Source organism: Sphaerodactylus townsendi, linkage group LG03 (assembly GCF_021028975.2).
Source record: "Sphaerodactylus townsendi isolate TG3544 linkage group LG03, MPM_Stown_v2.3, whole genome shotgun sequence".
NCBI lineage: Eukaryota > Metazoa > Chordata > Lepidosauria > Squamata > Sphaerodactylidae > Sphaerodactylus > Sphaerodactylus townsendi.
The window spans coordinates 133,681,939-133,695,223 of NC_059427.1; the positions used below are offsets into that span (position 1 = coordinate 133,681,939).

The 13,285-nt window shown below is 40.2% G+C and overlaps 1 protein-coding gene across 2 annotated transcripts in view; it reads right to left on the bottom strand.

Annotated features, from left to right (window-relative positions):
- The window catches only part of PRKCA (protein kinase C alpha), a 255,714-nt gene that overhangs the window by 86,523 nt on the left and 155,906 nt on the right, over positions 1-13,285 (bottom strand). For both annotated transcript variants that reach the window (XM_048487199.1, XM_048487198.1), the window contains exons 4-5: positions 7,918-8,029; positions 2,746-2,874 (exon numbers count right to left, since the gene is read on the bottom strand). In XM_048487199.1, the coding sequence (XP_048343156.1) occupies positions 2,746-2,874; positions 7,918-8,029 (241 nt within the window). The remainder of the gene's footprint in view (positions 1-2,745; positions 2,875-7,917; positions 8,030-13,285) is intronic.

Consider the following 13,285-nt stretch of genomic DNA (forward strand, 5'->3'; position numbering starts at 1 on the left):
CATGTCTCCTCTGGTTCCACTATTTTCCTATGGAATGATTAAAGAGCATGAGGAAAAATGAAATTTTAAGCAATGAAAATACAAGGGAGAGATTCCAACTCTGTAAAGCTACACACAAATGTTATTTTTTATTTGAAAAATGCAGCCTTTTCTTTTTATATACATCTATGGTGATTTCCACTCAGCAGAAATAAAACAACTTAAAGATGTTTTTAAAACTGTTTTGGGGAAGAAGTTTGCACAGCTCTCTCCCCCCAAAATGTTTTATTTATCTTCAAAAAAAAATTCTCTCAATCTGGGGTTTTCAAAAATCACTAAACTAGTGATCTCTCCCCACCCCCACCCCCGCACATACACACCCGGGATGAAGATGTTTCCTGCTTGCTGAGTGAACAAAAGCAGGCAGGGAAAGCTTTATTTTTCCTGCCCAAGTTTCTTATTTTCACTGTTTGCGCCCACTATTTTGTATGCTGCAGCGGAGATTCTCTGTGAAGGTTTGCCATGGAGGTTTCCTCTGCTTGCAGCTTACCCACGCATGATTTCCATGTAAAAGTAGATGAATAAAGTTTGTCTTGCCTAGCAACCCTGCGTACATGTCATTTTCCCTTTTTTTTGTTTTGCTTGAGGGAGATGTCTGCAAATCTATGACATCATGATTAGAGAAACTGCAATATGCGCATATTTGTGTCATCGTAGCTTCACAGAAATCCCCCTCAAAACAAAAAAAGGAAAAACGAACGTGTGAAGGATCGCTAGGCAAAACAAACTTTATTAATCTACTTCCTACACAGAAATTGCGTGCTGATGAGCTGCAAGCAGAGGAGACCTCCATGGAAAACCTTCACCAAATTGCGGGTGCTAGAATCTCTGCAGCAGCACACAAAATGGCAGGCACAACTATGAAATGATTAGAGTTCCACTGGCCAGCAGGCAGGAAAAAATAACAATTTTGGCTGGAAATGCTTGTGTTCTCCACACAGTGGGAACACAAAAAGCCAAAATGGTTCTTTTTCAAACGCCTGCAGGAAGTTTCAGTTCTGCTGGGCAGAAAGGACCTGTATCTGAGAAAACTACTACGCATTAAATTGAGGAAGCAAAGGAGACATGGGCAAAAATCTCTCTAAAAACAACTGCTCTAATGGCTACAGAATAAATTATTCTGTTGGCTACAAAAATTCATGTTACAGTGCCCGCCCACAGGTGAAGTGAAACATTTTTTAAACTCATAGGAACTATTGCCCCAAGCATGGTAAGCTTGTATCTGAAAACATCAGAAATACTGCAGAAAATGACTTGCTACCACAATGTCAATAAGACTTCACACTGATACGTTAATAAAAGTATGGCTTTATACCTAATCTGATAAATGGTGCTATTACATGGTGTCTACAAAAACACATTTTCTATTTTCATGGGCTGCTGGTTCAGATGTGTCGATATAGTTAAAGGAGAACAAATTTTGTCAGCCTGATATATCAAAGTGTCACAGTTATTTATCAGTCATTATTTTGTAGGTTAAAGCTCCTAACAGGGACAACTGCATCATTTTCTTTTTTAAAAAATTCTTTTAAAATATATTTTCTTTTAAAAATTCAAAATTGCCTGGTAAGATTGATTGTGATAGCTAAGGAGTTGGTTTCAGGTAGCCAGGTCAAGATTGACTCAGCCTTTCATCCTTCCAAGATTGGTCACATGAGTACCCAGCTTGCTGGGTGAAAATTACAGAGGACTGAGTAAGGAAATGGAAAATCGTCTGAAAAACAGTCTGCCTAGAAAACATTGTGATGCCACCCCATGGTTCAGAGTGACCTGGTACTTAAACAGGGGGCTTGCACCTTTAACTTTTTAAATAAGTCTTTGGGGGATGGCAACACCTCATGTAAATAAATACAATTAAGGTGGCTAAAGCTGGTATTTACAAATCTGCACACTTGCTGACAATGTGGGTAATTAACTCTATATGTCACCTGAAAAACAGGGAGCCCAACACATATATTAACTATATTAAACAGACCTTTAAATCTTTCTATCCATTCCCACTTAATTGGGATTGATTTTTCCCAATATTACGCAACAGAACAGGCCCGAATACATATATCTATATTGCAAGAAGAAAGCAGAAATATCCCACAACATAATTAGTGCTTTGCAGACCTCAGTGAACTTTGTCTGACCCTGCTCATACCTATCTTTTCCTAGTTAGCCTGCAGCTTTTTTCTCCATAACAGCATCTCAAACCTGCTTGTTTTCAGTTAGGGTTGCAACACATAGCAGTTGTCATATTTACTGAGGCCAATTGTTTCTTCACATTTTCATATGAGAAACTGTTTTATAGTGTGAGAGATATACAAGTAATGTAGCATTACAGATTACAAAAACAATACAGGAATGATACTCTGAGGGGAAAAATCAGTCCAGGTTTTAAGCTAGCTTTGATAACACGCATATGGGTCATGTGGACCACAAGAAAATAGTTTATGCTTCTCATTGGCCCCTTCCGCACACGCAAAATAATGTGTTTTCAAACCACTTTCACATCTGTTTGCAAGTGGATTTTGCCATTCCGCACAGCTTCAAAGAGCACTGAAAGCAGTTTGAAAGTGCATTATTCTGCATGTGCGGAATGAGCCTTTGTTAAATATGCAATCTGAGCTGACATACGTTATTCAATACAAATGAAACTGAAACAATTGCGCTACAAAGGTGTCCTAAACATAGCTTGCTACTTCTAAGCAGTTTTCTTACCTGTGACTTCTAACTTGTCAGCATTAACTTCAGCCTTCAAATAGATCCTCCCTCTTTTTTCTGTGTGATCCATGCCACAAAGACTTGGGACGTTTATCACACATTGTTTGTGAACATTCATATCACAGGCTGCAGATCAGAAAAGAAACAATTAAGCATCCTTTGTATTGTCAATGGCTGATTCCCAAGGAATGCATCAACTTCCCATTCCTACTTATGGTAAGAGACAGGTCCATCCATCTCACATCTCCTTAGTATCTCTCTGTGGATCATAGTCCACAGGACCCACAGGAAAATAGTTTTTATTCATTAAGTATCCAAAAAAAGCTCTCTACGTGTGACTATTTGCACCTACAGGCCAAAAAGCAAAGTGGTTGAAAGTTATTTTATGCAAAAAGAAAAAAGAAGACGCCTGTCCAAAGGAAAGCATTGAGTGACTTTTTCTCCCCACAGTTCTATTGAAGCTTGATACCTTAGATGTCTTCTGTTAAACACAGAAAACAGTGGAGAAAAATTCAGATTTATTATTTACTTCATTTTTGCCCCATGTGCAAGGTGTAGTCTGATTCCGGGCCAAAGTAAAACCCACTCCACAATGCCAATAGAAAAATCTCCAGTGGCAACAAAAGATGATATGGACTTTCTGGACTCAAGACCATAATCATGAAAATTATTATAAGGCTTAAACTGATAAACAAATGTGCAGGAGATTTTCAGAGAGGACAAGAAAAATAAGAAATGAACAATAGCAAGAAAAGTTGAATTAACAATGTCAACACCAGTGATGGAGAGACTAAAATTCTCCTGAGTATGGAAAAGTCATTGGATAGCAGCTGAGGTGTAAGTGAAAATTATGATAGCGTTTGACGTTATATCACAAATAGGAGATTTTCAGATAGGAGAGGGAAAACAGAGTATAAAACAATTCAAATGATAATAGCGACACTAACAAAAAGGATGAAGGAATTAAAAGACGATAAGACTAAAATGGTACAATGCACAGAAATCTCATTAAATGATTGCTTACATGAATGTGAAAAATATAATTGCTTAGTAATTACGATGCAGTGACATGTACACGGATGTTAACTGATCAAAATGTGAAATAAATAACTCTATTATTTAAAATTATTATGTATGTAACTTGTATATAAATATTATTGACATTCAGAAACTATTAGGAGAACATTTCCTTGGTAAGTTTCTGTGTACAAATCAATTCAAATCAATCTTTATTATAGTCATACAGAAGCGTAAGGTAGATAAGATCCAACAGTTAAAAAGATATATTAAAACAGTAAAAATATCCGGAAAAAATCTGAAAGGAAGGAATAGGAGCATTAAAAAACATGGAAGAATAAATAGGGTGGGATAAAAACAAAAATATTAAAAAGAACCCAAAATCCTAGAACCTAAAAAAAGGAGATGACATTAAAATTAACAGATAGGAGAATATCAGCCCCATCCGGTGTGTGTGTGTGTGTGCTGAAGCTGTCTATAGAGGTGGTGCGGGGCTGCACCAGTGAATCTGCCCTCCTTGGGACAATTACCCAGGCAGAAATCTGCACTAGGGTGGCTACCACAGCCCTCGACAACAGGTAGACAGGATGCAGAGTGCCCTGCTAGCATTCCTGTGCCCCTGCTGCCTCTACCAGCATGACAGGGGTGTTCCAGGGATGTTCCACCTGGTCTTTGACTGCCAGAATGCCAACACAGGGGGTTTGGGCTTATGCCACCCTTTTGGGTGGCCCTTAGAGCCCAGAGGAGGACTTTTTCACAGTGGGGAGGCTTTTTTGTTTTTTGCCTCCCCTTGCTGCCAAAAAATCTCCCTGGAGGTGGCGGGGCAGTGCTGAAGCAGAGCTGAATAACTGCCAGGGGTTCTGGACTGGGCTGTATAACTATCAAATCACAATGCACTCTGAGATGGCAAACTTGATTTTCATTAAGCTTGATTTATAGCACAGATCTCCCTATGACGCATTTCAAACACCACTGCGCAAAACCTGGCAACACTGTATGTTTTAGCAGCAATGGTACCTGTAAGCAACAGAGAAGTATAAAATTGTCCGGTGTGTCCTGGGAATATATACAGCAATGGCAAAATGAAGCTAGTATGTATATCTTTAAAGTGCTGGTTTTGGAGAAGCACAAGTTCCAGTGTTTCTATGTGTCCAGATTCATAGGGGTGCTGCCTCTACAGGTAAGGAAACTTCCTGTATTGGCCTTCAAGGACAGCTTAGGAGAGGGCATGGCATTATGCCAAAGTAAAGGTCCTCCAATTTTTAGGTATTTCAAAATTAGTTAAATACATCATAGGAGAGGTAGCATATCTATTGGATTTACTAGCATAAAAATTGGGGAGTTAGCTAGATTTGATTGGTGCTCTATGTCTGCTACATGCTTCTCAGGCCTGTTTTGGTAGTTTTCTGTGTACTGCATTTCCACCAATTACTGCACTGCTATACAGAGGCATAGCTACAATGGGGACATCCGGGGACAAATTTCCCTAGCACCCACCATTGGGGGAGCAGAAAAATTTGGGCTCATTTCTATTTTTAGGGAATATTTTTAGTGTTTTTACTTTGTTGGCCAGCAGGGGGTGCAGTGTTTATCAGCACCAAAATTTCAGGCTATTGTCAGGTGACACTCCTGATGATACCAGCCAAGTTTGGTGAAGTTTGGTTCAGGGGGTCCAAAGCTATGGACCTCCAAAAGTAAAGGTAAAGTTTCCCCAAAGTTATGGACCTCCAGGGGATGTCCCTATCCTCCATTGTTTCCAATGGGAGCTAATAGTAGATGAGGTCCATAACTTTGAACCCCTTGAATTAAACTTCACTAAACCTAGGTGGTATCATAAGGATAGTCTCCTGCTGATACCACTCAGGTTTACTGAAGGTTGGTTGGGGGGGGGGTCCAAAGTTATGGACCCCCAAAAGGGGTGCCCCCATCCCCCACTGTTTCCAATGGGAGCTAATAGTAGATGGGGCGACCCTTTTGAGGGTCCATAGCTTTGGACCCCCTGAACCAAACTTCACTAAACTTGGGTGGTTTCATCAGGAGAGTTTCCTGAAGATAGCCTAAAATTTTGGTACTGTTAGCTTAAACATTGCTCCCTTGACAGGCACCCTCAAATTTTCCCCAGGTTCTCTCTTTAAATCCATCCTCTTCGGAGTGGATTTAAAGGGAGAATTTGGGCTCCCTAGATTAAAAAAACATTGAAAGTATTGTTGAAGGCTTTCACAACCAGATTCAACTGGTTGTTGTGGGTTTTACAGGTTGTGTGGCCGTGGTCTGGTAGATCTTGTTCATAACGTTTCACCTGCATCTGTGGCTGGCATCTTCAGAGGTGAATCACAGAGAGAAGTCTGTTATAAGAGAAGTCTGGACACAGAGAATAACAGACTTCTCTCTGTGATACACCTCTGTGTCAGGAGCTGAAGGTATAACAGCTGCATGGCAAAACCCTTGATTGCCTTAATTGCCTGCTGAAGGACTAACTACAGTAACCTGTTGGCAGTCAGCCAAAGGGAATGACTAAGCATGATTGCATCAGCTATATATAAGAGTCATGTGACCTTTGACTGTACTAGCCATAGGCTAATTAATGTATTATAGCGTATATAAGTAAGCTAACTCAGTTAAGCATGTTCCTTGCTGGGGACAGGACCTAAGCCGAAGGCTCTGTCCGTTTAAACTGTATATATTGTATCAATGCCAATACATTCTTTCTTTGCGTGAACTCCCTGGCTCCAGTGGTTATTGCTGCACTCTGTATATGCTCAGTTGCGCCTACGCTGTCAACTCGTGTCACTCTGAAGATACCAGCCTCAGATGCAGGTGAAACATTAGGAACAAGATCTACTAGACCACGGCGACGCACCCCAGAAAACCCAGAACAACCAACATTGAAAATGATGCTGTTTGGGGGGTGGGTGGGGAATTTACCCTGAAACAGCATCACTTTCAATGTTGTTTAAACTAGGGAGCCCAGAGTCTCCCTTTAAGGTGAATCTGGGCTCCCTAGTTTAAACAATATTGAAAGTGATCCTGTTTTGGGGTAGATTCTCCCTTTAAGGGGGATTTGAAAGGAGAATCTGGGCTCCCTAGTTTAAACAACATTGAAAATTATGCTGTTTCAGGGTGGACCCCCCTTCCCTCGAACAGCATCTCTTTCAATGTTGTTTAAACTAGGGAGCCCGGAGTCTCCCTTTAAAGTGGATTTAAATGGAAAATCTGGGCTCTCTAGTTTAAACAACATTAAAAGTGATGCTGTTTCAGGGTAGATTCCCCCCTTCAAAAAATAGCATCACTTTCAATGTTGTTTAAACTAGGGAGCCCTGGGTGTGTTCAGATTTGTGTGTTGGGGCATGTTCTATAATGTGATGGTGACTTTGAGATGACCTGGTGCAAAAAATGTTGTCTGGTCGTGGTGGGGGAGGGTGGCTGCCCATATGGGGGGGCACAAAACTCAGATTTTGCCCTGGGCTCCATTTCCCCTAGCTACGCCTCTGCTGCTATATAAAGATGTGCAATGCTTCAATTCCCTGCTCTACCACGTAACTTCTCTGAGAGACTCTGCATTTATGGAATCTGTAACACTGTTTGTCTTCTTGGGGTGCCTTACATCACCTGTGCCCACTGTAAAACACTTCCTGTTTTTGTGGACTGCCAAATACAATCCTCTGTGTTTGTGCTGCCTTGATCTACTGGTCCAGTAGATCTACACCATGTGATAGATTGACAACATAAAACAGAGTACTGACGCCTACGGTTACATGTTTGGATGGAATCAAAATGAAGCTGAGAAGTAATTAAAATGTAACCATGTCTGAACAGGCAATACAGAAGGTTATTGGGTGCCTACACCATCTACCACATTAAAAAAAAAGTTATGAATTTTACCACAATGTTTCAAGCTTAACTGTTGATTGAACATGATAGTTCTGTCTTCCAGTAAGTTTCCACTGACACATTTCTATAGCAAACCCTGCGCTAGAAAAGGCATCATTAATTTACAGTATGGGCTCAAATACTAATTTATTTGAAATGGAAAATCATGCCTGTAATTAACAGTAAGTGAAAAATATTTTACTGCTACAGAGAAGACCATTAACTAATGGTTTTTATTGATTTTTAAAGTTTGTTTTAAGGACATTTGAAAAACTTACTTACTGTCACATTTCATCCCTTGATGTATAAGTCCATAAAGTAATGACCCACAATGGTCACAAAATGTTGGGCTTCCATATGTGTGGATTTTGAACTTGTGCTTGCTTCTTGGGTCCTAAAAAAAGGAGGAACAGAAATAGAATGTATTATATAAAATTCCTGTTGAAAAAAAATCACCCATTTATGAAGAAACAAGTCAACATTTAATTGCACAAGATGTCTTCCCAAAGAAAATAGTTGCTAACTCTCATCTTTCCCAGCTGGCTTAAATACAGAATAAAGACATATCATTTATGTTGCTTTGATTGGGATTTTATGATTACACTATACTGATGCCGTTTAATCCTAATATTATACACATATGAGTTCATACTTAAAATAGAACAACAAATCTCAATTCCCACATTATAAAAAACCTTGCACGAAATTGTTACTGAAGTACTAACTTTGGGATTACAAAACCTCTTTTTTGCATAGACATGCTTGGAACTACACTGCACAAGGAACTAGCAATGCAATCCTTCGCAACCTTACTCAATTGTAATGCTGCAAAGGACTGCTGTTTAATGCACACAAAGAGCTTACTACAGCTTGCTGCCATATGGCTCCAATTCAACTTGTCAACAGAATGTTCAAACACATGCCTAAACTGTGCTTTCTGTTTTTCAAGATAAAAGTGAATGTTCTGCTTTACTGAAAGCTTTAGAAAGTCTGACAATGATATGACTTTTAAAAGTTTGAATCCAGTGTTTTCATTGGGGAGGGTGGGGTTTTTTTTGCAAGTCTCTCTTTTTGTCCAGCATTTAGGCTCTCATCATAAACATACCAGAACAAAAAAGGAAAACCTAACAGATTCATCCAAAGGTTCAGTCTAGAACACTGAGGATCAATGTCCTCAGATGCAAAAAAAAATTCAGGCAACATTACAGGAATTTAGAAGAAAAGCAAATCTACAAAGGAGTGAAAATAATCTAAAAAGACTGGTAAGGACCAGAACTAAGCATTGTTGAGCTGGCAAAGTAAGATAAATAGTATATTTAGGCCGATTACCCATGTCTGACTCTGCCCTGTCCTGGCCCTGCTCTAGTGCAAAAGTCGCACCAGAAGTGCTTTCGCTTTTCACAGGAAAGCGACAAGCACAGTAGGGGCAAGAGGAAGTGCATCACGACAAGAAATCTTGCCCCAAGACACTTCCTCTCTTGGTGAGTAGCAGAGAGGAAGTGCATTGGAACAAGATTTTTTGCCCCAACACGCTTCTGCTCCTGGCGTGCGCTAGGGAGGAAGCACATTGGGACAAGATTTCTTGCCCCAACACGCTTTAGCTGCCAGTGTGTGACAGCTACCCTGTGGGTAATGAGCCTTAAATTTCTACAGGAGCATTGCTGTGTTTATGTGGCTAGTTGGAACTCCCAGGTCCTACTGTGATGAGAGATTCCCTCTTGCATCCTATTAGAGGATCTGAACTTGTCAATCTTAAAGGCTTTATCTGTGCAAAAACTGTACAAAACTGTCTAGCAGGATGTTTCTATTGAATGGAAATTAAAAACCTTTAATTCTGATAATATGAAAGAGTAAGGGAGAGAGTGTTGTTCTCTGAACTATTAATGAGCAAACCAGACGGAACACCTGTAGAAACGTTTATCTTATATTAAAATAATAAAATATTATTTTGATTGAGCAAGACAGAAAAATGCACAGGCATGAAAAAGCTAACCCTACAATTACTGTGAAGATAAATGCTAAACGTTCCTAGCATTGCTTAATTATATTACAGAAATCATAGTTTTAAAATCAAATCAGGTTTCAGCTCTTGTATCACTGCTTTTAAGGATTTTTTAAAACGCCCACCTATCACCTAATCTTCTTGTGACTTCCATCCAGAGAAATCTGATTTGCTTGTCACAGGAGTGCATATTTAAACAAAATTAGTGTTATTTTCTAAATCTGATCTATTATAATCACGTGATCATATCTAGATAACTGATTGAATCATAATATGAAATAATCAACATAAGTGCAAATAAATCAATCAGCATATGCTATGAGTTACATCTAATGCAGCAAGATAAGACCAATTTCAAGTCTTAACTTCTATTAAAAGAAATTAATCTATTTTTCTGTAGCTGTTTCAACTAACTGTCCCAGATGAAAGTAGCTCTAAGAAAGAGTAGCGATATCTTATCTACTGCTACACTATCACTGCAATCCACATGTAAGGGGGAGTGTGGAGGTGGCTGAGGAGTTCACAGTGCTGTGCTGCCTCCACAGGAGCTTCAAGCAGTGTGGAAAGGACGGTTTTTAAAAAATCTTCCTGCCACCCAAATTGCCCCATAGGCAAAACAGGCTTATGCCTCACATAAGTCCCAAAGTCCCATGTGTCCCAATTCAGTCTCTGCATTTAGCAGGAGCAAATTTACTGGTAGTCCCCGGCCCCTCAATGATGTAGCTAGCCTCTACCTGGGCCAGGGCTTTTACAGCCCTGGCCCCCACCTGGTGGAACACTCTTCCTCCAGCTGTTAGGGTTGATGAGTTCCACAGGGCCTGCAAAACTGAGCTGTTCCACCAGGACTTTGGGGATGCTGGCCGCGGATTGTCCACCTCCCCTTGATGCCCTCATGTACGATCTGTCTATACAATTTCCAGCAATCTGCTTGCCCCCTCACGGGAGTACGAAAGCAGAGAATTTGGGGTTTGGATGCCATCTATAATGTGGGCTGTAATGTTATAATGCTACTGAATTTTAATGGATTTTAATGAATTATTCTGATTTTTACTGTTTATATTATGTTGTATACTGTTTTGGTCTGTTTGCTGGTTTTATTGTACACTGCCTACAGCCCTTTGCGGATTGGGTGGTATACCTAATAATAATGATAATAATGATAATGATAATGATGATGATGGTGATGGTGATGATGATGATGATGATGATGATGATGATGATGATGATAATAATAATAATAATAATAATAATAATAATAAGTGCAGCACAGGTCTGCAGACCTAGAGGGTGGTGTTCCAGGGCTGGAACACTGGTGGAAGCTGACTAACATTGAGTCCACCCCCTGGGAACCACCTGCCCTGCCCACCCACAATGCCCATTGAGATGCCAGCATTTGCTCAGATGCCAGCATAACTCGATGGTGGCTCCCATTTCTGGGTTTGCCTGCTGCAGAGCTGGGGGGTGGCTGGACACCAACACGTCTGTTCCCTCTTCCAGTGGGGATGCCCCTTAATCCGATGGAGAGGGCAAACATGTCAGCAAATATGTGACTGGTTCTTAAGGCCATCTGGATTGGCCTGCCCAGCACCCAAGTCTGCCAGTGTCAAATCTACACAAGACGCCATCTTAATGGCTCATGCTACTGTTTGAAATGATCATGTTGAAACATTCCTCCTCCTCCTCAAGTCTTGTACTGAATATTCCAGGAGACTGAAATAACCACAATATTTGTTTGAGGGTTTCCATTTTTAGGATCCAATTTATGCAAATTTATTTTCCAGTGTTAAAAAGTACAAAGCATAATCTTTGATACTGGCATATCTTGTATCTAGTTCCTAGAATATTTGACACAGAGTTACATAATTTCTTTGTCTTACTTCTAAAGGAATTGGAGACCTTTAAAATGCAACTAAATGAGGTCCCAGAAGACATAGCTGTTATTTCAAGGCATCAAAAGAATGAAAGTTGTAGCAACCTAAACAGTAATTTAGTATCCCTCTCAAGGTCTCAAAACCAAAAATCTACATCAAATCTACATCAAATAAAAGATAACTAAATTTCGACCATTAAGAAATTAAGTTAGTCAAGGGCCAGTTAAATAATTCAATTGGTAGGCCACTCCTGCTTCCCCAAAGAACACAACCAGATCAGCTCAGACTTCTATGGATACACAACACATATTTTAACATTTATTCTTCAAACCACAAAAACTCACCTTCCAGCCCAATGTGTTTTTTAACCTCTTTCAGACACATGTAAAGATTTCTTCTGGATAAGGTAATATGAGCCTTTGGATAAATGACTTTTTAAATCTCAAAATTAAAGCTATCCAGATTGGAGGAGTGCTTAAAATACCTACACGGCCCTCTAGAGGGAGGCAGAACAACATTTTTGCCATCAAGTTGCAGCTGAGTTATGATGACCCCGAAGGGTTTTCAGTGCAAGAGATGTTCAAATGTGGTTTGCCATGGCCAGGATCGGAGGACCAGACCAGGACTTTCTTAATGGTCTCCCAACCATACTGACCAGGGCAAACCCTGCTTAGCTTTCAAGATCTGAAGAAATCAGGCCAGCCTGGGTTATCCAGGTGAGGAACAAAACAATATACAGGAAAGTCCTTAAACCATTTCATTTACTTCATGTTTTATTAATATTATTTACACTTTACACAAATGTGACCACAACAATGTCTAAATTTTTCAAAATATATTGAAAGGTTTAGAGAACAATGTCTCTTAAACCTCAAAGAAAAGCAATGGAAAACAGATTTACAGACCTATACACACCATCCAAACCACAGTTTTTGCTATTTGAGTTAGCACTAATCTCAAAAGACTAGCAAGGCACAAACACACACACACACAAAGGCCAAATTTTTCAAAGTCACTATTGAGAACATAGAAAAGAAGCTGTTTCCAAGACCACTATAAGTAGCAGTTAATAAAAGAACTAACTTACATGCAGAATCCCAACTACATCACATTGATACTTTGTTAGAAAGAGACGTATCTAAAATACTGGAACAGCCCATCAATAAGCAGAAGCACAACAGATCTACCAACACTTCCAGAACTGCCTGGAAACTTTGCGGGTTGTGCCAAAATGCCAGATGCTGCTACAACCCACCCACCCTCTGAAAAAAAAGCTTCTGCAGTTTGACCCATGGCTCCTATAACAGTTGTTCAGAAATACAGATTAGCACAAAGGAAGGTAATATAGACAATAGTCACATTATCCTGTTTAAACAATATATTTAAAAAGCAACACCTAAATGTTACTGGAAAACTACAGTAAGATGCTCATCATATATTGTAGTCGACCCACGTGGTCAGCGCAAGAACGAGACGAGACGCGGAGATAACATCTGGTGGAGATCGCCAGCAGCGGGAGCGCGGAGGTCCGTGTTCCTAGCGAATCTCCCGCGTGCTGGTTCCTGGCACCTTTTATTGTCAATCTATCGGGGGCGTGTAGGAGGGAGGAACGGAGGGAGTTCCGGGAGAGCGGGAGGTCGGGAGATCATCATTTGATGCATGATCTCACCTGGCTGCTACGTGCGGAGAAGAGCGTAAGCGTCTGGGCCTAATCCTCACCTGGGGGCAGATCATTGTCCCTTTGTCTGGGACGCCCGGTGACTGAGCCAGATAGTTC